The 24529-nt window shown below is 37.7% G+C and overlaps 1 protein-coding gene across 3 annotated transcripts in view; it reads right to left on the reverse strand.

Moving 5' to 3' along the window:
• ROS1 (ROS proto-oncogene 1, receptor tyrosine kinase) overlaps positions 1–24529 on the reverse strand; it is a 145824-nt gene that overhangs the window by 95380 nt on the left and 25915 nt on the right. For 2 of the 3 annotated variants that reach the window (XM_055262401.2, XM_055262395.2), the window contains exons 8-18: positions 20057–20258; positions 19333–19409; positions 17748–17870; positions 17294–17478; positions 16356–16453; positions 12480–12976; positions 10907–11119; positions 10017–10127; positions 8811–8989; positions 6449–6640; positions 2228–2328 (exon numbers count right to left, since the gene is read on the reverse strand). In XM_055262401.2, the coding sequence (XP_055118376.2) occupies positions 2228–2328; positions 6449–6640; positions 8811–8989; positions 10017–10127; positions 10907–11119; positions 12480–12976; positions 16356–16453; positions 17294–17478; positions 17748–17870; positions 19333–19409; positions 20057–20258 (1978 nt within the window). Of the gene's footprint in view, positions 1–2227; positions 2329–6448; positions 6641–8810; positions 8990–10016; positions 10128–10906; positions 11162–12479; positions 12977–16355; positions 16454–17293; positions 17479–17747; positions 17871–19332; positions 19410–20056; positions 20259–24529 lie in introns of all 3 variants that reach the window. The other variant, XM_055262388.2, reaches the window with a different exon arrangement.

Raw genomic sequence — 24529 nt, forward strand, 5'->3', positions numbered from 1 at the left:
AAAGAGATTCAAAATTCCAGCAGGATTTATTCTAGAAATTAGTGAGATGATTTTAAAATCTATTTGGAAAGGCAAAAGATCAAGTATAGCCAAAATAAAAATATTGGAAAAGCAAAGCAAAGTAGGACGACTGAATTTGCCTGTCTTCAAGTTTTTCTCTGAATTTACAGTAACCAAGACAATATAGTACTGGCAAAAAGAGTAGAAAAATATATCAAAGGAACAGAATAGAGAGTCCAGAAATAGACCTACACATACACAGTCAAATTATTATTATTATTATTTTGACAGAGTTTCACTCTTGTTGCCCAGGCTGGAGTGCAATGGCGTGATCTCAGTGCACTATAACCTCTGCCTCCCATGTTCAATTGATTCTCATGCCTCAGCCTTCTGAGTAGCTGGGATTACAGGCGCCCATCACCGTGCTCGGCTAGTTTTTGTATTTTTAGTAGAGACGGGGTTTCACCATGTTGGTCAGGCTGGTCTCGAACTCCTGACCTTAGGCTATCCACCCATGTTGGCCGCCCAAAGTGCTGGGATTACAGGCGTGAGCCACCATGCCCGGGCCAAATTATTTTCAATAAAGGTCCCAAAGCAACTAAATAAAGAAAGAGAAAATCTCTTCAGCAAATGGCACGAGAACAACTAGATATCCCTATAGAAAGGAAAAAAAGAAAACTTTAACTCGTATCTCACACCATACCCCAAAATAAATTTAAGATGCATTATAGATCTAATCATGAAAGCTAAAACGATAAAGCTTCTAGAAAAAATACAGTATAAAATCTTCGCAACTTTGGGTAGGCTAAGATTTCTTGTAGAAAACACAGAAAGCACAGAATATAGAAAATGCATAAATTGGACTTAATCAAAATGAAATTCTTCTCATCAAAGCAGACCACCAAGAAAATAAGCAGATAAACTAAACAAACTAAACACTGAGACAAAATATTCACAACACATATTTTGACAAAGTGCTTATATACAAAACAACACAATAATGAAAAGACAACTCATTTAAAAATGAGAAAAATACCTGAACAGGCATATCATAAAAGAAGATATATAAATGGCTGATAACAAATGAAAAAGTGATCAAAATTGATAGTCATCAGGGAAGTGCTGGTTAAAATCACAATATTTACTGCTCCCCACACCAAAGAATGGTGAATATAAAAAAGATTGTCAAAGCCAACTGTTGAGAGGATACGGAAGAACCACGATTTTCATACATTTTTTCTGGGAATGTAAAATGGCATAAACATTTTGAAAAACTGTTTGGCAATTACTTAAGAATATAAACATCTATCTACCCTATCACCCAGCAATTCTGCTCCTAGGTATTTATCCAAGTATACATCCACAGAAAGCCTTGTATACAAATATTCAGTTTTATGCATAATAACCAAAATTACGAAGCAATTAAAATGTCCATCGAGACATGCATAGAATGGATACACAGACAGTGGTATCTTCACACAATGGAATACTACTCAGTAATAAAAAGGAAAAACTAATACACATAACAACGTGAATATATCGCAAAAGATTGTATGCCAAGTAAAAGAAGCCAGATACAAAAAGTACGTATTTCTGGAGGGGTGCAGATTGATTGGGAAGGGGCACAGGAATTTTCTGTAATGATGAATATGTTCTGTGTCTCAAAATGCCTTTGTCTAAACTGATGTAATGGAACACTTAAGATCTGAATATTTCATGTTATGTATATTTTAACTAATTTTTTAAAATAAAAGTGTAAAATTTATTTTTAAAATATCTGACAATGCTAACGTGGAAGATGTAGAGATACCGACAAGATCAGGACAGGGGGATAAGTTTGAGGATACAAATCAAGGAGATAATTCATGTGGTCCCTTTCACTCTCCAGTTTTCATTTAAGACATCACAGGAAGAGTTCTGCCTTCATTCCATAATGTATACTCTATTTTGTGAAGAAGCGGAAAAGCTTATCCATACACTTCCTGGACTCTTAAGCAGCATTCTCCTGAGTGTCTATACTGTACTCTCTTCATACCCCATCACAGCACTTACCATATTCTACTGTAACTAGTTATTTACAATCCTCTTTACCCTACAAGCCCAATGCCTGCAACACAGTGGATAACCAGAAAATGTTTATTGAAGGAATAAATGAATTTTCATGCATTATCATTTATGACTGACAAGCTTTCTTCTCAATCAATTGCTTTTGAGGGACTCTACTTACCTCTGTCCCCGAAGAACAGCTGTGTACAGGTGAATACATTGACTGTCTTGAACCAACCAATACAGGAGCCCATCACTGAGGTCTAAAGTTAGAGCAATTACCTAAATAGAAAGTAAGGTCAGAAAATAAACCAAATACATGTCTGAAGCATAACTTTGTGAACAGTTCACACTTAAGCTATAGATTTCTCTTTAACATCCTCTTTGGAATAATAAATTAGGTAACTTTTACTGTTTTCTGACTATAAAATTTATATGATTATGCTTATTACTATGTTATTTGGATATAAACACTGGTGTCCTAAAATTTTACAAAAAGGCAAGGAGTATATTATTCACTTTTATATACTTAGCTCCAGTAATTATCAAAGTATGACTCTCAGACCTGCAGCAACAGCATCACCTGGAAACTTGGAACAAATATAAATTACCAATCACACTCCAGAGTTACTGAATCTGAAATGTTGAGCCTGTGTAAAGCTTGCCTAAAGGTAGTGATAACTCTGGCCTCTTTAGCAACATGAGCCAGTGAATTTTGTTGTTGTTTAAACCTGTTGTTATCAAACATAGCTGCATATTAGTATGATCTGTGGAGTTTTTTAAAAATCTCAATTCCCAGGCTGCACTCTATTAATTATGATCTCTGGGGATGGAACGTAGGCTCCAGTATGCTTTAAAACTTCTCAGGTGATTCCAACGTGCCACCAATGGTTTAAACCATTTTGAATTGTATTTTCTATTAATTGCAATGCAAAACATTCTCATATACTTTAAAAAGATCATACACAAAGGATGTTTATGTGTTAAAATTGAATAGTAATGTGTATATAAAGCCCTATTTCCAGATGACATATGAGAACCACTTCTTCCTACTCTTTGCTTTCTTGTTGCAATGTATATCTTAAGTTTACATCCAGTCATCTAGATGAGGCCTGATGGCATAGAATCCATGAGATATGGCATAGAATCCATGAGATAGATAGAAGTTACTATCCAAAGATCCTATTTTTGCTTTTTTTGGCTTTACAAATATTTTTCAAATAAGCTAAGATTGCCAGTAGCCTGATCTCAGAGCGGTGCAATCTCCCTGTAACATACCTAGAGGCTGTGAGGTATACCCAATAGAATTAAAGTTGATGACTACATCTTTAGCAAGATACAGCAGCATTTAAACAAATATGATGAGCCAGTGAAAGATGTGATGTGATGAAGATACATTAAGGTATCCAAGAGCTAAAAATTCTTCCTGAAAAGTTACCCTGCTACAAAGAAACAGTTATAAGGTACATGACGGCAAAACCCCTTTGGTTGTCATACAAATCACAGCCTTCTATCTTCAGGAAAATTCAACCAACTTATTCTCCAGAAGGTAAAAATGTATTCTGGCAATTCTCAGCCTTTTAGGAGTTGAATCATGTCCTTGCTCCATGGTGAGAGAGATTTATTGATTTTTTTTTTCAGTTAAAGAGAAATCAGGTTAACCTTGTTTGGTTATTTACAATGAGATGCACTAGAGTTTCTACATTACAAATCAAGTCTATTTTATCTATTTTAAAAAGGAGATTCTACAATTTTTTGCTGGAATACAACAAACTATTCAAACTCTAAGTAAAATTCAGGTGTTGGGTCATCATCCCATTCCTCCACAGCAGTCAGCAGCTTCATATTTAAACAGTCAGAGGGTACTCCATACCTTTTATATAAACCTCTTTGATCTAAACTAAAACCCTTATGTTAAATTTTAATTCTATGGTAAAATGTACCATATGCTGTGAGTTGAGCTCATCAGATGTGGCAAAAGGTATCTTTTTACCTTAGAAGAATCTCTTACTTTGTTCATTCTTTTTTATCACACAAGTAATTGGGCCTTTCTATAAATAATTGCCTGACTGTATTTCATTATATCAGCTGATTGCAAAATATATTATTACTGCATAATAAATCTGTACAAGACATCAATGAACAAGAGAGAGATGAAGAGCTTTGCTGGATGCAGAATGCATTGCCTTCAAAACATCCAGTCACTAAGGGAGTCATATAGATTAGACATCAAACCATGGAACCAGAACACAGATTTGCAAAAGCAACAACTGCACTTGACAACCTGGGAGAGGATTTGGAGAGGAGTGTTTTTTTTGTTGTTGTTGTTAATTTCCATTCTTTTGCTTTTATTATATATATATTTTTAACTTCAATAGCTTTTTGGGGTACAGGTAGTTTTTGGTCACATGGATGAATTGTACAGCTGTAAAGGCTGAGATTTCAGTGCACCAGTCACCTCAGTAGTTTTAAAATGTACCCAATATGTAGGGTTTTTTTATCCCCCACTCAACTTCCACCCTTCCTCCTTCTGAGTCTCCAAAGTCTATTATATTACTCTGTATGCTTTTGCATACCCATGGCTTAGCTTCCACTTATAAGTGAGAACATATAGTATTTGGTTTGCCATTCCTGAGTTACTTTACTTAGAATAATGGCCTCCAGCTCCACCCAAATTGCTGCAAAAGACATTATTTCCTTCTTTTTTATGGCTGAGTGGTATTCCATGGTGTATTTATACCACATTTTCTTTATCCACTAATCAGTTGATGGGCACTTAGGTTGGTTCCCTATCTTTGCAATTGCAAATTGTGCTGCCATAAACATATGTGTGCAGATGTCTTTTTGATATAATAACTTCTTTCCCTTTGGGGAGATACCCAATAGTGGGATTGCTGGATCGAATGATAGAAGTACTATTAGTTCTTTAGGAAATCTCTGCACTGTTTTCCATAGAGGTTGTACTACATCCCCATCTGCAGTGTATAAGCGTTTGTAGGGGGGATTTAAAGAGGGGTAAGAAGGATTAATTTCCCCCAAACATGCTGAGATGACTCACTCATTTATGGGAAAGTCCCCAAGGTCACATCAGAGCTTTATCCTGGCTGGTGAGAGTACTCAAACAACCATATCAGAACACTGGGAAGGTTACTGACAAAGTCCCTGAGGTGGAGAAGTTATTCTTGAGATAATATTATCAATATGTTTTTACAAAAATGAAAATGATTTTCCCTAACAATTATATTTTTTGAAAAACAAAAAAAATGCTTTCTTCGTATTCAGACTGAAGTGACTCCAAAATAGAATTAAGAGACCTTTTTATTATTTGACAAGAATGATTAATCTTTGGATATGGACATAAATTTCCATCTCCTTTAAATGTCTGTGTTATAATCCATGTAATGCAAATCAGGTCTCTTTAAATATCCTAGGAATTATGGCCCATATACGTTATTGGAATTGGAGATCAAGTGACTCAACTATTAGTTCATATATATACATATATTTTTTAAATTATCTGGTATTCTGTATTATGTATATTTTATCTCTGCAGAAAAAATGACTTAAAATAAGAAAATCTTCAGGGATATATTAGGTAGAAATGGTGTGAATAATATATTTATTCTTAATGCATTTCTGCAATTTTCAAGTTCTTCACAGTTGAAATATGTCACTATTATGATCAGAAAAAAATAAAATTTAGAAACTTAGATGGATACCTAGTGGGTACCTAAACAGATTCAACAAAAATAGGTATTGCTTGTAGAAGGTGAGGAAGTAAAAGTAACATTTGCTTTAGAAACATTCCTGTATCAGGCATATTTTGCAGGTTGAGTAATAAGAGCTTAACTACTGAGCATTTACTTTGTACCTGGAACTATTCCCACTCCTTCTCATGAATAATCTCATATAATCTTTATAAAAAAAAACCTAGGAGGTAGAATAATAGTTAACAGTCCCATTTTTCAGATAAGGAAAGAAACAAGCAGAAGTGAAATAATTTGCCATTTTAGAAACAGTTTTTAGAACAGTCAGTGCCCAAAACTGATTGAAAATAGTAAAATGCCTAGTCACCACCTGATTCGAAGCTTCTAAAATATTCAACAGAAGTCCTTAAGACTATAAAAACAGTTATAAATTAAAACACTTTTAAGTTGGGTTCACTCAACATAAAGCAAACAAAAAAATCTCCATAGTGCATTTGAACTTACATAATCATTTATCACCATCAAATAAGGCTTTCAATTATGACCACCAAATAAGGCTTTTTTTTTTCAAATAACAGAAATCTTGGTTAAACCAAGATCTTACCAAAACAGTATTTCCTTTAGGAGTCTATATTTATATCATAAATATAGAGCTATTTAGTATTACTAAATGATCAGATCTTTTAATTTGTCACCTTTTTCCCAGAAAACCAAGGCTGTGCCTGTAATATAAGGGAACTTTCCCCATTTAGTCTGGTGCTTTCCACTGAATAGAGTGTAGTCCAGTAGAGATATCCACCAACTGAATCCACCACCATGTCATTCACCAATAGCTTCACGTGGGTAACCATGTCTGTGTGTCCCGTCAACACAGACTGCCTTTGTATCTAAAAAACATAATTGTATGGCCAGTTAATGTCTTTCAAGTGACATTATTATTTCTGAATAGTTTATTGCAATCATTAATAAATTGCTTCATTAATCCATTCATTCACTCAACCACAAATAGTGATTGGCACTATGTGCTGGGTAGTGTGATAAGCCTTGGAAACACAGCAACAAGCAAACAGGCATGGCACCTGCCCTCACGGGGCTATCTGTTTTCATGCCTCCAAAGAGAAGGGCAATAAATTTACTTTGCATAAAAATAACTGCTTTTCCTAATTATACATCCAGACAATGTGAACACTGCTGGATAGGAATATATTTGATTAGACTCCTGAAAAAAGATGTATATGGTCTTCATAAATGATGACATCTCTCCTCGCTCCTCTCTACCAGTGTAGTTCCCTAATATTTCATGATTATCAATAATGTGCCAGGCACTGTACTTTTTTATCTTTAAAATATAAACTCCTGTAATCCTCACATTAAGCTTATGAAGGATTTCTATTCCCTATTTTTTCACAGGTAAAGTGGGTTAAAGTTAAACGATTTGTCCTGGAGTTAAACACTTTTATAAGAGATAGAGAAAATACTTAACACTGGTTTTTATGTCCACTCTTCCATTTCCTTTTTCAAAAGTATTTTTAAACTAACCCATTTGAGGGAGTGTTTTCTGACTAACCCCACTCAATTTCATTCTGCTTGCACATCTTTGGCACTTATGAATTCAGATTGCACCATATTGCTTTCTCTCTAAATACATTGCTTCATATGCTTCTTTATTTCATATATGTATTTTATCTCATCAGAAGAGCAGGGACAACTGATGATGGCTGCACATCACTGGACACACTAAAAAATCTCTGAATTCTACACAATAAAAGAATGAATTTTGTGTTATGTGAATTATATTACAACAAAGTTGTTTTTAAAATAGCAGGGACATGTCGGCTATTTGTTTTATATTCCCCACTTGGCCTTCTTTCAAGGATTTCAACGCATTGGTAGTAGATAAATGATTCCTGGACAAATAAATGAATGGACGGCAAGTACTTTCCTGATTAAAAATGATTTCAATACCTTATTTCTTGATCTGTCAGGCCAATGTTCTTGTCATTAACCATCATCTTTCTCTTCAAAATGTATCACTCCACAGGTGTGCTGGATGTCTTTATTTTGCCTCTAGGTCTAATCTCCACCCTTCTCCACCTTACTCTGTGCCCCCATAGGCCAATATCTATGGACTTTATCTGCTAGGCTGAAGGGTTGTTGTCTGGCCTCTGGGGAGGTTCAGCCAATGGAAGCACTGGCAGATCAGAGGGTAGGAGGAAGGAGAGGTTGGGGTTCTTATTCCTTTAGCTGGCTCCTTGCCAGACCATACATCTTGATAGTGGCCAGCTTCTGTGCCTCAAGTCACAGTCCATATCAGCTACTCTCCTACAGCTACAGCCCTCACCAGGTTCTTCCACTTCTTCCCCTTGCCTCTTCACACCTAGACTTACGTCTTCCCACACTTGTAAACCGTGAGGATGCTTCACCATCATTTGTTCATTTTCCCTAGCCCTGTGCACACCTTCGAAAATAGTCTCTTCACTTAGTTGCCTTGAATCATGCCTTTGGAGCATGCCATGTGCCTGCCAAGACACCAACCCTCAGGTGAGCATTTTCATGTATTTATTTAAACTATTATTGGGGAAAAAATAACTAATTCAACAAATAGTGATAAATTTAATTTACAAAAAACCATATTCTAAAAGTGAGATGAGGCTGGGAGCAGTGGCTCATGCCTGTAATCCCAGCACTTTGGGAGGCCAAGGCAGGCAGATCTCTTGAGGTCAGGAGTTCGAGACCAGCCTGGCCAACATGGTGAAACCCCATCTCAACTGAAAATGCAAGAAGTAGCCAGGCATGGTGGCGTGCGCCTGTAATTCCAGCTACTTGGGAGGCGGAGGCCAAGATGGCGCCACTGCACTCCAGCCTGGGCAGCAGGGTGAAACTGTGTCTCAAAATAAGAAAAAAAAAAATTTTAAGTGACTTGGTTTAAAGACAAACATTAAATAAATAATAGCATAAGTGGTGCACAGGTATTTAAAAAAAAAGAAATTGGTGTGCAAGTCGCTGAAGTGGATAAGTATTGTTCTAGACTATCTAGAATGCCATGCTTTAACTCACCACATATGTCTTTCCAGCCCAGTAGAGAAAGTGACCCAGCCACTCAAAAGCTAAAGCCCCTGCTCCTGCAATGCTGGGTAGGTGATAATTCTCTGAGATATCCGTCCCATTCAGGAGCCACACAAAAACGTCACCTTTCATGTCACTGTAGTAGAGGCTGTTGTTATACCAATCCATGTCTCAAAATAAAGTGAATGATTAGCAGTTATTTTTCATACATACCAACAAAAACATAATGAGTCAACAAATCACATCTGCACTTCAACATAATTTTAAAGAACACACTGACACATATTCACTAGAACTTGATCTGTCAAGAATATTTAAATAATGTTTCCCAAACTCTTAACCCCTGAAACCAGGGAGAACAGTGGATACACATCGAGCATCTCCTCTTTGCCAAACATTGTCCCAGGCAGTTTACAGATCTCATTTAGTTCCTAAAACAAAATTATGAAGTAGGAATTATTCCCATTTTTAAGATGGCAAACCTGAGACAAGGTGAGATCAAGTGTTCTGCCTGAGGGCTCACAGATACATCAAGAGAAAGCCCAGACTCAGCCAAAGCCAAAGTGGCATTCTCCCCATTGGTGCTATATTACCTACATTCGATTCCTATGTTGGCCAGAAATGCTCTTGTACTTTTAATGGCCAAATAAATCAATAAACAATTAGATAACTATGGAAGATGTCATCTTCAGGCAAGATCACTGTTATAACACCCTAGAATGAAGACTTTTCTTCCTTCTAATGCCTTCCAGGCAAATTACCCATTCATTACTTAATAATCCTCTTTGTCAACCAATTATTCCTTACACCTTATTTAGAACTCTATGCAGCAGTTTCTGCTCCTGTCTTATAGCAAACGCATAGTAAATTATTTAAGTATAACTGTCTTAGTGGAACAAGATAGGCTGTTAATGTGAGATGACATTGGTAGATTAATACATGAGCATTATATCAAAGCCTTCCTGGTGGGCATACAACTAGAAACAACCTCACATTTTGTGACTTAATAAATAGCATTCCTATCTAAGAACTGACATTTTCTTAACAGAATCACTAGCAGTAGAGTTCAGTCAATATTTTTTCCTTTCACTATTGACCTAATACCAAAATACCCTATTCTTTTGATTTATTGAATGAGGTGGGAAGTCTTAAGAGTAGAAATCTGTCATTCAAGTGAACAGAGGACTTGGTGTTTACCTGACACATTTCCTATATCAGAGGATAAGAGCTCTCCTGGGCCAAAGCTATTTAATGGTTTACTCCAAAGCCCATCTTCTTTCACAGCCATGATAAATGGTGGTTCACTAGCTGTTTAGTAAAAAAGAAATTAAAAGAAACATCAGTGAAAGCAAACTCTTTAAAGGTATCTTATACACTTATATCTATGTCTTATATCTTACGATTTTCTTTATAAAGTAAAAGAATGTCAACACTTTGAAAAGTTCTATAAAAGGATATGAGTAACTGTTATCTGTGTAACAAGAATGATCCCATTAAACATACTTTCTGATTTTCACATAAATTTTTGAAATGTGAAGAAAAACGCATGGTGAGATTGCCTCTATAACAGTGTCTTGATCATTGCAGAATTTTTTTTGAGGGTGCTTTGACTACTGTTTGTCATGGTCTCATTCAGAGCATCCAGAAGAGATTGTGTTAACAATAGTAATATGAATGGTATAGTCATCCTTCCATTTCTTTTCAGCCAAGAGGACGGAATTCAGCATAATTCACAGCCCCTCAACTTCTCTCAGCAAGACCTTCAGAGTTCTGAAATGCCACTGCTTAATATACCATAAGAAAGAAGAAACCCATAAAGAATCAATTATAGTGTTTCCTTAAACATATCTTGGAAAGTTTAAAATGGCAGGTTAGAAACACTAATTAAATATCACACACTGCTTTATTTGCTTTCCTAATCTCAGAAAATAAATACGTACTCAATATGTGTTTACTCAAACACATACTCAAGAGGTCAATACACCCTCATTCTCATTTCTTTAAACCCAAGGCAAGGAAATTTAAAGGACACTCAGCTAGTCCTCTTTCTGTGAGAGTCACTCCCTAAATCCAGAACATTTTCTTACCTGGCACCAGGGTAGTACCCACTGAGGGCTCTGACCAGGGGCCTGGCCTCTTTGGAGAACTTGCTCTCACAGAAACCTTGTATTTCGTAGCACTCTGCAGTTCAGGTACATTCAGCATGGTTCCACTTATGTTCAAGAAAATATGAGTGACTTCAGGAGGGTCTTGGGAGGATACTTTCACCTCATAGGTCCAGTTCTGCCAGGCAGAAGGGCCTAATTCAAAGAGTTCAATAATATCACTGGTCAGGATGACATCTGCAAGGGCAAATCAAGGATTCTCAATAAATTCACCTACATCCTCATCTCAAATGGGAGAGCAATTGGGCAGTAATATCCACTACCCCGATAATCACCAGGGATAATTTGTTGATGAGGCCAGGACAGTGTTCATTCCTCATGCCGCTCATTTGGCTGCATTGAAGGAGACAGCATTCCCAACAAATAGGACTGTCCTTCAAAGCTACACGCTTGCTGCATATAATTGTCAGAGGGGTTCTCTACAACACTAACAGATATAATCAGGCTCTTAATAAAAAATGCTTAATGATGAATCTTTAATGTAATTACCACTGTTTGTATAGTACCTTCCTCCAAGAAGCCCAATCAATAAAAAAAAATTACCTATTCATTTTCAGCCATCTTTGAGATATGCAGCAAACAGACATAATTAACTTTGTTCTAAAGCAAAAAACAGTCAATGTTTTCTAAATACTTACTATTGGTCTAGGGGATCAGGGGCTGGCAAACTCCACTCACAGGCCAAACCTGGCCCACTGTTTCTGTAAATAAAGTTGTAATGGAACACAGCCACAGTTATTAATTTACATATTATCTATGGCTGTCTTCACACTACAACAGCAGAATTGAGTAGCTGACAGGGACCATCTGACCCACAAAGTAAATAAAAATATTTACTATCTGGTCTTTCCTTTACAGAAAAGGTTTGCTGACCTCTGTGCTAGATACTGTTTTAAGTGCTCTACTTATGTATTTTAATTTTATCTGTACGACAGTTCCATTAAAAGTTATAATAAATATTCCCCGTTTCCAGGTGTGGAAACTGAGGCACAGAGTGGTTTAGTAACTTGCCCAGGGTCATTCTGTTAACAAATGGCAAGACAAGTACTTGAATCCGTGCAGGCTGACTCCAGAGCCCACCTGCTTACCCACCCACGTACTACCTCTCTCCAGAGATGGAGATTCGAGTTCAGAGAGTTTTAGGGAATTGCTGAAATTCATGCAAGCTTTCAACAGCACAAAAAATCTCAACCCAAGTATTCTATCTCCCTGGCTATTTGTTCTGACTAGAATGTCAATGCCTGGATCTTAGCAGACACTCAATAAATGTTCAAATTATTCTATTGGGGTATACATGAGAAGTATAGAGATTCTCTTAATGTAAAACTAATAAATGTGGAACAAACGTATAAACTTTTTTTAGCTAAGTAGCTGCTTCTGGTTGATGACTGAATGGCCACATGGGGCTCTCAAAATTGAATCACAACGCCAAGCAGTTCAAACCTTCCTCTTATTCCAGCAAAGCCAGTAACCACCCTGGAGACACAGCACTCACTGGCTCCTATGGCAAGGGCAGGAGGCTTCCATTGAACAAGAGCCTGGTGAGAGCCAAACAGCACCGAAAGCTCCTGCGGGCGGCCTGGAAGAGGGTGCAGCTGGGAGGATGAGCCAAAGATGACCAAGTTACCAAATCCAAATTCTTCTATGTGACTCAGGTCACATCCCACGATGAACTCATTAAAAGACAAAGCATCCTGTTGGAAAATGACCTTGCCATCTGTGACAAGAAAGTCATTGTTTTCACAAGCAAAACTTTTCACATCAGCAAAGGGGATGCGAGGTAGAACGAGATGGGAAGAAGAGCCATCCAGAAATGTTGACATGAAGACTTGGGCAGTGTCATTGAAGTAAATGATTCGCTTGGATTGTGGCTTGATGGCAAAGTCTTTTAATGTGCAACTCTCCACAATACGCACAGCTTCTGCACACCGGCCAGATGGCACAGGAAGGTCTTCTCTATAAATGCCATCTCTCATGAGGTAAAAGACATACCTGACATAGGAACAAAAGAAACCTCATGAGATTCAGTCCAAAGGTTGATGAGTAACTTCCTCAGCCAATTGCTTTATTCTGTTGCACAATCAGAACTATGTATCTCTGATGTTGCTAAGTATAGGATTTTCCGAGGTGCAAAAAGGTAATTTCCTAAGATATACTCTATTCGTTTAAGTTACAAGTTGGAACATTAGAAAATTTCAGCCTCACTTGTAATGCTTAGTCTCTTAATTATTATAAGTGACTTTTTAAGGAATCAAAAAATTCAAAAACAGGAAGGGTCTTTTTTTTTTTTGAGAAAAGGTCTTACTCTGTCACCCAGGCTGGAGTTCAGTGACACAATCACAGCTCACTGCAGCCTCAACCTCCTGGGTTCAGGTGATCCTCCCACACCTCAGTATCCCATGTAGCTGGGACCACAGGCTTGCCACCGTGCTCAGCTAATTTTTGTATTTTTTGCAGAGACAGGGTATCACCATGTTGCCCAAGCTAGTCCTGAACTCCTGGGCTCAAGTGATCTGCACACCTTGGCTTCCCAAAGTGCTGGGATTACAGGCATTAGCCACCAGGCCTGGCCAGGAAGGGTCTTTCGAAATTTTAAAGGAAAACATACTATATAGAAATCACATGGCTAAATATGGTATTTACTATCAAATGTTTTCCTCTAAAAAACACACATCCTTAAGTCTAATGTTATCAGTAAATTTTCTCATGCATTCTGAGTGATAAATGGAAGAAAGTAAAACATTTAAACCATTTTTAAATGTACAGTTATCATTTTGCTGTAACTATCTAGCATGGCGACTTTGCATTTGCAGTGGACTAATTTTTTTTAATCTACAATTGATTCAGGCAATAGAGCTACCATTTTATAAACCACAAAGAAATACCCCACACATGACTGAAGCAGGAAAATCCAGCAATCAGCAGAAAGAAGCCAATGGAGGAATTAGAGAAGCACATCTAATTTAAAGTTAAACCTCACGGTAACGAGGCAGGTTATTTTAATAATGAAAAAGAAAACATACTGCCAAAATATTTCATTGACAATGAAATATGTAAATAAACTTTTAACTAAAATATAAAACCATTAATGTGGATGTAGCTAATTTACAATTCGTGATTATGGAGAAAGGTGCTAACAGAAGTATACTTTGATAAATTCTTATCCCAACCCCAAGGACTGGCAGCATTCCATCCTCTCATCACAACTGTCAAATCATTTTCCTTGTCCTTATTTAGTTCTGCTCTAATTCCCCCTGATGACTATTCCAAATCTTTATCAATTTTCTCAAAACTCCTATGCTAGAATAATATCCTGAGATATAAGCTCCATTCTGAGATATGTAGCTATGTTCTTTTCCCTGAGGACGGATTGTAGCAGGCCAAAAGGAAAAACAACTTGGCTCTTAATTTTCTGCTTTTGTTTCCCAAATTCAAAACTGTTAATGGAATTCGGAGGAATTTCAGAGTAGATAAAAGGAAAACTATCTGTGGTAAATATTACAATTATTATATTGAAGCAGGGAGGAAGAGAAAGAAAAATAGAAAGAAGATGAAGAGATCTGGTGTGTGGGAAGAGGAGGACAGAGTGAGGAGGAGAAGCTGGGTGGAAGAAGATGGGGAAGTGGTGGTAGGAAGAAAAGCAGAGGTTTTACAGTAAGTCTGAACTCAATGAGGAGACAATTCGCAGTGCAAAAAGAACAGCATAGAGGAAAATATTTCTAATACCAGGACAATACACTGTTTCACACATCTGATGTCCTTTAGGACTACTATACACAAACTATTGCTGAAAGTTACATGCTGATTTTTATAGAAACTCTCCTATCATGGTATAGAGAGATGGTCAGAAGACAGGCCCTGGAGCTAGAAGTCCTGGAGCAAGACTTCTTGTTCCAGGGCCTGTCTGGTTCCAGTGGTTCCATCGCAAAACAGCTGTATAATCTTGGACAATTACTGAATCAACCCGTGTTTCCCTTTCCTTATCTATAAAACTAGAATAATAAAAGTACTTATTTCATAGGGTTGAATACAAATTAAATGAATTATTGGACATAATACACTTAGAAACACATTCAGTATAAATACTAATTATCATTATCATTTCTAGTCACATTGCAAAATCTAAGCACAAATCTATTTTATCCTAATGGAAAAAAAGAGCCACTGAAGGCCTCACTGATCGCATTTGAATGATCGATTAGTGGGTAAAGTTCATTATCCTCAGAATGAGTCATTTTGTGTAAGTGTCAACAGCAAAGTTACATTTCATAGGACCATAGACCTTTACACATGAAAACAATAAGATTCAGAGAATCCTTGTCCTACATCACAAAGCGTTAAATATTCCATAATTCAGTAATTCATTCAAACCCAGAAGTTAAAATAAATCTTTAGTAAATTGTGAATGAATAGGAATAGAAAGCTTGATTTTAAAATCAATAATGAACATTTTTTTAAAAGTAAGTTTTTTTGTGAAAAACATGTTATGAGCTGTATTTTTTTTCATTCAAAATGAAAGCAACTTTATTCCTACAGGAAAGAAAAAAAGTTTAAGCTTACAAACATTGGCTTTGCCTGCTGGTTACTAATATGTTATTATCTGGTCATATCTGAGAAATAATAACTCCAAAATAACTTTCTATGTGTTTATCCTTTGTATTCATGTATATCTGGAGCTCACAAAATACATGCACAATAAATACCTCACTTTGTCTTCAAAATAACCCAACTGGGTAAGTATTATTACCTTCCCTATATGGATTGATAAACCAATGGTCATAGACATGATATTACTTGCTTGAGGTACTACTCCAATTTAACAGCAAGACTGCGGTACAATGTGTCCATTTCATTTGGGGGTAGGAGGCAGAGTTATCAATTAGCTCCTGTCTCCTAAGGTGGAAGCTAGCAGCTTTCTTACTAAAGAGCCTGTTGATAGATGTGAGAACCAAACCAGAGAAATGAACTACAGTTGAATGGCTCAGCAAAAGGAACAGGTGGAATGCAGGGGCTTTATCACAGGTAGTGTTGAGGGGGGCAGTGAGACTCTGAATCCCATGATAAAGAAGTGGCAAATCCAGGACTAGAACCCAGGCCCCTGACTCCCAGACAGGAGGTCTTTCCCATATGCCCATATTTGGCTGTGAAGGAGAGAGAAATAACTACTTTAGAAGAGTTGATTTATGTTTGAAAAAAAATTCCCTCCTGGCTCTACAGAATGAAAACTTTGCCTGAATTTAATTAAATTTACCTAAAGTAAGATGCATAGATAGGCTCATCTGGTACTGTAATGCTTCATTAGCAAGCAAGTTTCTCAAAGATTATTTATTGCCAATGGAAGAGAATTCATCTTTACAAGGCTAACACTTACCCATTGTATGAATCAGCGACAATTTTTTGAGGTGCACTAATAGAGGGTGGACTAATTTCCTCGACGTTTGAGCAGTTCTCTAAATCACAGACACATACCTAAAAAAATAAAAAATATACCGGTAGGATTAGCATCTGTCTATATAGCATTAAATTCAGCCAACAAGTATCCCTGAGTATCTGTTCTGTTGGAATTGTACTAGGCACTGAGCATTGTCCAAGACAAATGAGCAAAAAAAGCCCTTAAACGGCAGTTTTATATCCTATATCCTAATGAACTTATACATTATTGACATCAACGCAATACAAGTGCCTATTTTCCTGGCTTGTAGAGGCATCCGACTATTTTTAACATTTAAGCGATATCTAAATTTATGGGCTTTCAACCACAGCAATGGCTGTTGCTTATTGTGATAAGCCTGTACCTTCCAAAGAAGTAGAATTTGAAACATGTCAAGACTGTGTCTTCATCAGCTCAGAATAATCCTTATGCAACAACAACAACAACAACAACAACAATAAAATGGTCTTCCGAAAAGTACAGTACTACTGTGTTTTTGGAGAACTACTAAATTTCCCTCTGGTTATGATATAATTTTAAATGCTTGCAGCTAACTTTGATCATGACTGGCAGTCTTACCTAATAATAACACAGGTACCACCACTATCTTATAGAAGATGAATTATTTTTAGTATAAACTCATGACTCTAAAAAAGTACAAATAAAGATGATTTAATGCTATGTCAGGACTAGCACTAGGTAAAGGCCACACCCTCCTATAGGCCAGATCTATGATTCATTGATAACCTAGTATCTAAGGCATAGTAAATACTTGAGTATTTATTGAATAAGGTAATTGTGTTTAGTATTAAATATACCGAGATATGCGTATCAGTATCACTGTCTATCATTATTCCTCTTTAACTTCTCAGACTAACCAGTTCATCCATGATGAAATACATTCTTTGATAAAGCCAATCTATGGAGATAGAGGAAATTAATCCTGAACCTCTGTAAAAAATTCTCAGGTCAGATACATCAGACATGTTGGCAGCCTTCTTCGCCCATATGAGAGTTCCTTCAGAGAAATAAACAATTTGCTGGTGGACATCAACAGATATTCCTAGAAGAGTCATGCAAGTGCACATACATTATTATATAACAACCAGGACAAAAAACTTGTATTAATGAGAATTTATTTATTTAATGCTTAATAAATTAAAATAGAAGTATTTTATCGTAAAAGAAAATATTCTTCTAAATTATTCCAATATATTAGGATATTAAGAGAATATGTTCTAGAAAGATTCAAAAATTTTCTTTTGTTCTAAAAGTACTTCCTTTAGAATCTTTTTTTCACACTAAGGAATCATTCATCCTTATCATACTGACCTGTAATATTATGGTATATAGCATCCAACCGAAGGCAATGTGCTTCATCTACTAAACGTTTTAAAGATCTCTTTCTTAGAGAAGTTTTTCTGGAAAAAAAGAGCCACTGTTCCTCTTGCTGAACTGAAAAAAACAACACGATTTGCAGACAGGTAGACCAACCACAGGTACACTAACAGACACAAAAAAAGATCAGTACTACCCTTCAAAGCAAGGGCACTAGTGCTTGAAAGAGGCTGGTCAAATTTTCTCTAAGGGCACTGGAGAATTGCATCTATGGTAAAACTCACATTATTCTATGATTGGAGGTAGGAAGTACAGTAACAATCAAATAGGATTTATGTTCATATGCCCCTAAATAACTCAGAAATGACATCACGTGATGTATCACTATTCTCAACAGCCTTGCCCCAGCTCAGCTCATTATCTTCAGCCATGAGAACTGGCTCGGTGGAGGTGGTCCACCCTAGGCCAGAGTGGGTTATGCATAACACACACATATCGTCAGACACTGGTTGTCTCTGTGTTGCCTTCAGTATCTTTCCTTCTGGGGCAGAAGAAAGGTCCTTAGAGGAATGACACTGGAAGGCTGCAGAACTCTGCTTGATGCCCTGTTCAAGTGGAGACTGATGCAAGGTGCATGGGTGAACATTTTTAGGGTATTTAATGAATGTTATGCAATAATCACAGTAACAACAACCTTAACCCTGCTCTATATTTAACTCACCCTTTGGATGTGCTTCTTACATAACAAAAATACTTCTCCTTTCCTAGAGTCTAGGAACAGCCAAAAAAACAAAGGCTGATGATGGATGACATTCAATACCCATTGGCACAGGCATGTACAGATTAGAGTAAGGGGCAGTCAAGTCAGCAAATAGGGTTCTAGTAAAAATAGAAAACAGGCTCCCAGAATTCAGAATCTTTGGATGTTCTCAAAAATATTTTATTAGTTTCCCCTCAAATTTCCAGTACTTCTTAGAATGCATTTTCATTTATTATTTTGCTCACACATATATCATACAGTAAGTATTCAGTCACTTGAGGTAATCAATAAAACACCAAAGCCAAAAAGAAAAGGCGCTTACAAAATGATAAAAGATACTTTGGCAGATTGAACACTTATATAGTAATATGTAAATTATTGAAGTCCAGATATATTTAAAAGCACAGATACTGGAAAAACAATGTCTGATATATATCAAATAATAATATATAATCTAAAATAGGGATTAGGGCAGAAAAGTTATATGTATCCCTTAAGTGTGTAAATGTGAGTCAGAAACACTAGTGATTTCAACTGAAACCAAAGGTTTGAGGCCATTTTTTAAAACCCTAAATTTTTTATTCTGATTTTCAATTCCCAAATCCTAATATTAAAACTTTCAATCTAACCACTTACTTTAATTCATCAAATACTTAGGTTCACCTAAAATGGAAAACTTAACAAGTACTCAAAAGACAATTTCATTTGGGCAGAAGAGGTGGGTCTTGAGGTCTACCAGGTGACCCAGGGCTTCTGGCTCTGAAACCACCCTTGCCACCCTCATTCCTGTGTAGCTAAAGGAACAAGCCTGAACCATACCTGCTGAAGATGAGGTGGTAATACTAGATTCTGCTTCTGGACCCTCACCAACTTCATTTACTGCTGCAATAGAAAACCTATTCCAAAAACAATTTGGAGAGACGTGTTTCACATGGCGTGGTGTGAACATGAGATAAAAATAGAAGGAGCAATAACTTTTCTATTTAAAGGATGATGTGGCAATGCATGAGTCTAGTTACATGGTGCCACTGCTCAGCACTAAAATGACCATCAATCACATCCTTGTTTGCATTCCCCTAGAACAGTTCAGGGTCATAGAGGTCAAAAGCTGAACTCTGCTATCTGCATGACCCCCATTCTTCTCCAAATTTAAAGAGGCTCTAGTAAATGATAGACAAGCTAACAATAATAAAATAATTACCCTAATGGTTAATAAAAATACCTAAACAGAACTCTACCTCCTTACTTTTTTCATATTGGATTAAATGAAAATTTGACATTCATGGTGTTTATGTCTTTGTTAGCCATATTTATAAGTCTCCTCTGAATATAATAGAAACGCTTGAGAATGTTTTTGCTTAGGACCCTATAATCTAATAAGCATATAGGCTTGAGGAAAACCACAGTGACTTCAACCCAACACCATGGAGTGAGCAGCGCTTCTCAAAGTACATTTAAACTATTTGATACCCATATTTCTTAAATAATTATCATGCCTGCAGCCATGCTGGCTATATTTTCCTCTGTGTCACTTAATTCTTACCTGTAAATAGTATTTGGTAAAGTGGAGTAAAACTGGAAACTGGTTCTCTGTGTCCCTGCATCTAATTTTTGATTTTTGCTGATCAGCCTTAAGTTATAACCCAAAATAGGTCCACCTGGGAATTGAGGTGGATCCCAGCTGACTTCCACAGTGTCGGGACTTGAGCTCTCAATATTCCTGATCAAAGGTGCAGTTTCAGGAACTGGAAGAGATAATGGTGACATGGTGAGCAGAAAAATGTGCAAGCGTGATGTTTTTAAAATAAGATGGAAAAAAGTCTTCTTTTTTTTGAAAACTTAATGGAAACGAAATAATTTTATTAATATTCAAAATATGTGATAGAGGAAAGGTGGTAAGATGTCTAAACCAGTTCGCTCCTTTCCCAAGACGCCCTTTCAAATGTTACTTTCCTCACTTCTAATTAATGAAATAAAATTAAATATAGTGTATACGAATACAATAATGGCCCTTTTAAAAAAAGTCATCGGGACTTTCTAGAGACTTAAATGAGTTGAAACATGGGATGGAACCAGTTTAGGAAGAAGAGGAGAGTGTGACTAAAACTGGAGTCAATGATCGACGAGTTTTTAAAAAAAAAAGGCCATCCTGGGGCCTTTTCACTCATTTGAGTGGGGCAGCCTTGCTGGTTCCAGCTGGAGATGTGGGTTCAGATGAGCTGGAATTCAAACAGTTGGCTTCACTTTTGTTGGCATCAGCTCTAATGACCCAGACTACACTTTCCTTACCCCAGCTCTCAGGTCCTGGAAATCCAGGCTGACTGTGCTTCAGCACCCCTGCCCTGGCAAAGGATTAAAGGAGCATGTATGAAACGACTGAGCATTCACACACAGTCCCCAGCAGCTACTTAAGTGGACAAAGAAAGGACAACAAATGATCTGACAGCCTAGCTTCCATCTGTGTCTCCACCTGCTTTTCAAACCAAACCCCTAAAACCAGACTCTTTTATTTCCTCTTTCCGTAGAAAGACACAATTAGAAGTTACTTTGCTCTTGAGTAGATTTCTCTCCCTCTGAACACTTTTGGCAAATGCTCTGCATCACCACTGACTTTTAAAAGCCCTTTTAATTGCTCTCTCAGCCTTTCTCTGATGCAATTCATCTCTAACTCTCAGACTAATTTTCAGCAAACACAAGCATCATTGCATCACTCCTCGGCTCCATGTAGTCAGTCACCATGATAAACAGGGAAGAAATACATTTCTCCCACTGAATTATAATATAATTAGAATGTCAAAATTTAAGTCATTAGGGTCAATGCCCAAATGTGATCTTCTACCGTTGAAGCAAGTTAAATGTCACCTACATGGCAAGATGTGATCATTGTCCAGGTCTTCCCTACCAAAAAAAAAAAACAACAACACAAAAATCTTCCCTGAAATGCTGGTATCCCTTGCCTGACAATCATTCCTCTTTGTTAAGAAATTATTTTCTGAAAGGACCCAGTTAAAAGGCAATAGCACCATTTAGGCCGGGTGCAGTGGTTTACGCCTGTAATTCCAGCACTTTGGGAGGCCGAGATGGACCAATTGCTTGAGGCCAGGAGTTCGAGATCAGCCTGGCCTACATGGCAAAAACCCATCTCTACTAAAATTACAAAAATTAGCCAGGCATGGTGGTGCATGCCTGTAATCCCAGCTACCTGGGAGGCTGAGGCACAAGAATCACTTGAACCTAGGAGGCAGAAGTTGCAGTGAGCCGAAATTGTGCCACTGCACTCCAACCTGGGCGACAGAGTGAGACCTTGTCTTAAAAAAAAAAATGCAGTGGCTCACGCTTGTAATCCCAGCACTTTGGGAGGCCGAGGCGGGCAGATCACAAGGTCAGGAGATCGAGACTATCCTGGCTAGCACGGTGAAACTCCATCTGTACTAAAAATACAAAAAGTAGCCAGGCATGGTGGCATGCACCTGTAGTCCCAGCTACTCAGGAGGCTGAGGCAGGAGAATCGCTTGAACCCGGGAGGCGGAGGTTGCAGTGAGCTGAGATTGCGCTACTGCATTCTAGCCTGGGCGACAGCGAGACTCTGTCTAAAAAAAAAGGCAATAGCACTATCTAAAATCATGTCATTCCCATAGCTAAAAGAAAATAGGGTTATGAGGCAATTAACACAATACAGATAAGTTTCTAAGTTTTGATGTAGCTAGAAAAGTGAGCATCAGAAACATGAGATGCTATCCATAAGAAGGACACCCACATAGGGTCTAGAAGACACAGAGGGTATGTGAGCTTGCTTATCCAGGAGAAAGGCCCAGAAATGGATGCAAAATTTGCTTTCATTATTTTGATTTGCCCAGCCAATGTCCCTGCATGGTATTTCTGTAGCACCAGAAAATGTCCCAGCACTGTTGGATAACATATGGCATTGCTTGGAACAAGGAAGAATTCATTCTACTCTGATTTGGAAAATTTCAAACATAGTCCTAGGTCAGTGTTTGATCTGAGGCTCTAAGCAAGAATAGTCAGAATAATCAGCAGAGGTGGCCACACAAACCCTGAGATCTGACAAACAAGGAGAGAGCACCCATCAGGGAAGGGGAAAAATGCCCCAGCCAACTTCATCAGCTGCTGGACTCTGCTTAGGTCCAAGGCCTAGTTCAGCCTGAGGCTCTCTGCAGATAGGCACATCTCCAGAGCTGAGGGTTAGGGCATCCAGCCTGGAGCATGTCTTCCTGGGTTGCCTCAGCTAACTCTGAGGGCGGGGGCACCAGACAACTCTCCCTCAGTGTCTGCCTCAGCATTTGCCTTCCTCTAAGGTTTCTAGGCTTGAATCCTTTTCCTGGTGTGGAAGTCACATCTTCAAAATAATAAGTCAGAGAATACCCAATATATGTTCTGTTTTTAAAAAGCAGTTTTGATAAAATCTTAAAATAATACAGTAACTTCCCAGCTGGTCGCTACCTCTGTACTTTCAAATCTGTCTCATTCTCTCAATCTATTCTATGTGCAGTTGCCAAAGTTCTCTTTTTGAGAAGGATGTGAAGCAATTACTGCTGTGCTTTAAAACCTTCCATAACTCCTAACTGCGTTCTAAATAAAGTACAAACTCCTTACCCAGGACATTTAAGATTGTTGGTAATCTGGACCTAGTCTGCCTTCCCAATGTTATTCTCACTATTTTTCTTCCTGTATCCTATGCTTCCAGCAGATGGAATACTGACTGATTTCCCTCCATGCGTTAGAATCCAATCTTGGTGACCCTGGTCACATAGACACCTGGACCTGCCCTTTTCTCTCCTCACCTCATGTCTAACTCAACAAATGAGACTTCCTCCAAAGAGATTTCTTTAATATTTCATTTCGGAAATAATATTTCCCTCCTCTAAACTGCCATGGGAATTTGTCAGTACCTTTTCTATGTGTTTAATAAAGCTTTACCTTATTGTGAGGTTAGTTAGGCATGTGCTTTATCTCTTCTGCAAGAGAGTAAGCTTCTCAAAGTATCCATGCATCTATAGATATCCCATGAATATATTTTGAACAAGAGAACAATAACATTTATTTAGAGCTAGAATTGCTCTAAGGACATATTAGTATTCAGAGGACAGCAGCTCAGATAAAGTTATATTCTGATAGGGCAACATTCTGTATAAAGGGTGGGAAAATGAGGAAGCAGGAATCTAGCAGACAAAAAGCTTTTTGTTGCTTTCCAGAGACAATGTCACTGTGTCATACTCAATCACCTTCATTTTTGAAACACTTTCATCACTTGGCTTTGAGACACCACAAGCTCCCGAGACTCTCCTTCTCCCTGTCCTTTGCTGTCCCTCCTCTTCTTCCCAAATATTAAGGGCCCTTGGGCTGACAACTTGACCTTCTCCTTTTTTCAACCACGTTCACTTTTAGCGTATTGCCTCCAGGCCCATGGCTTGAATCACATCTCTGTGGTGATAACTCCTAAATTGATAGTTTGGATACTTTCGACTTACCTCCTGAGTTCCAAATCCTTCCATTTAACTGCTTCCTCAGCAACTCCACTTGGATATCTAATAGACATCTCAAATTTTACTTGGCCGAAACAGAACTGATGGTTTTATCTAGGAAAGCCACTCCTCCTTTACCCTTGTGTCCCTGTCTCAGTAAATGATGACATTCAGGTGTTCAGACTGAAAGTCTAAGTTAGCAACATTGATTTTCCCATCTTCCTTGACAAATCCATTCAGCAACCCCAACAGCTCAATCTTCAAAATATATGACAAACCTTTCCCTATTTTCTCATCATCATCCTAGTCAGAGCCATCACCAAATCAAGCCTGACTTGCTTGGCCTCCTAACAGCTCCCCAGCTTCCCTGGCCCTCCTTCCACCCTCCCAGTCTATTCTCCATGCATCAGCCATACTGAAAATTTTAAAACTTGAACCAGTCCCTCCCCTCCTTAGAACACTCCAAAGACATTCTATCCCACTTAGAATAAAATCTGTGCTCCTTATCAGGGTCAGTATGGCCCTATGTGACC

This window comes from Symphalangus syndactylus, chromosome 2, assembly GCF_028878055.3.
Source record: "Symphalangus syndactylus isolate Jambi chromosome 2, NHGRI_mSymSyn1-v2.1_pri, whole genome shotgun sequence".
Classification (NCBI taxonomy): Eukaryota; Metazoa; Chordata; class Mammalia; order Primates; family Hylobatidae; genus Symphalangus; species Symphalangus syndactylus.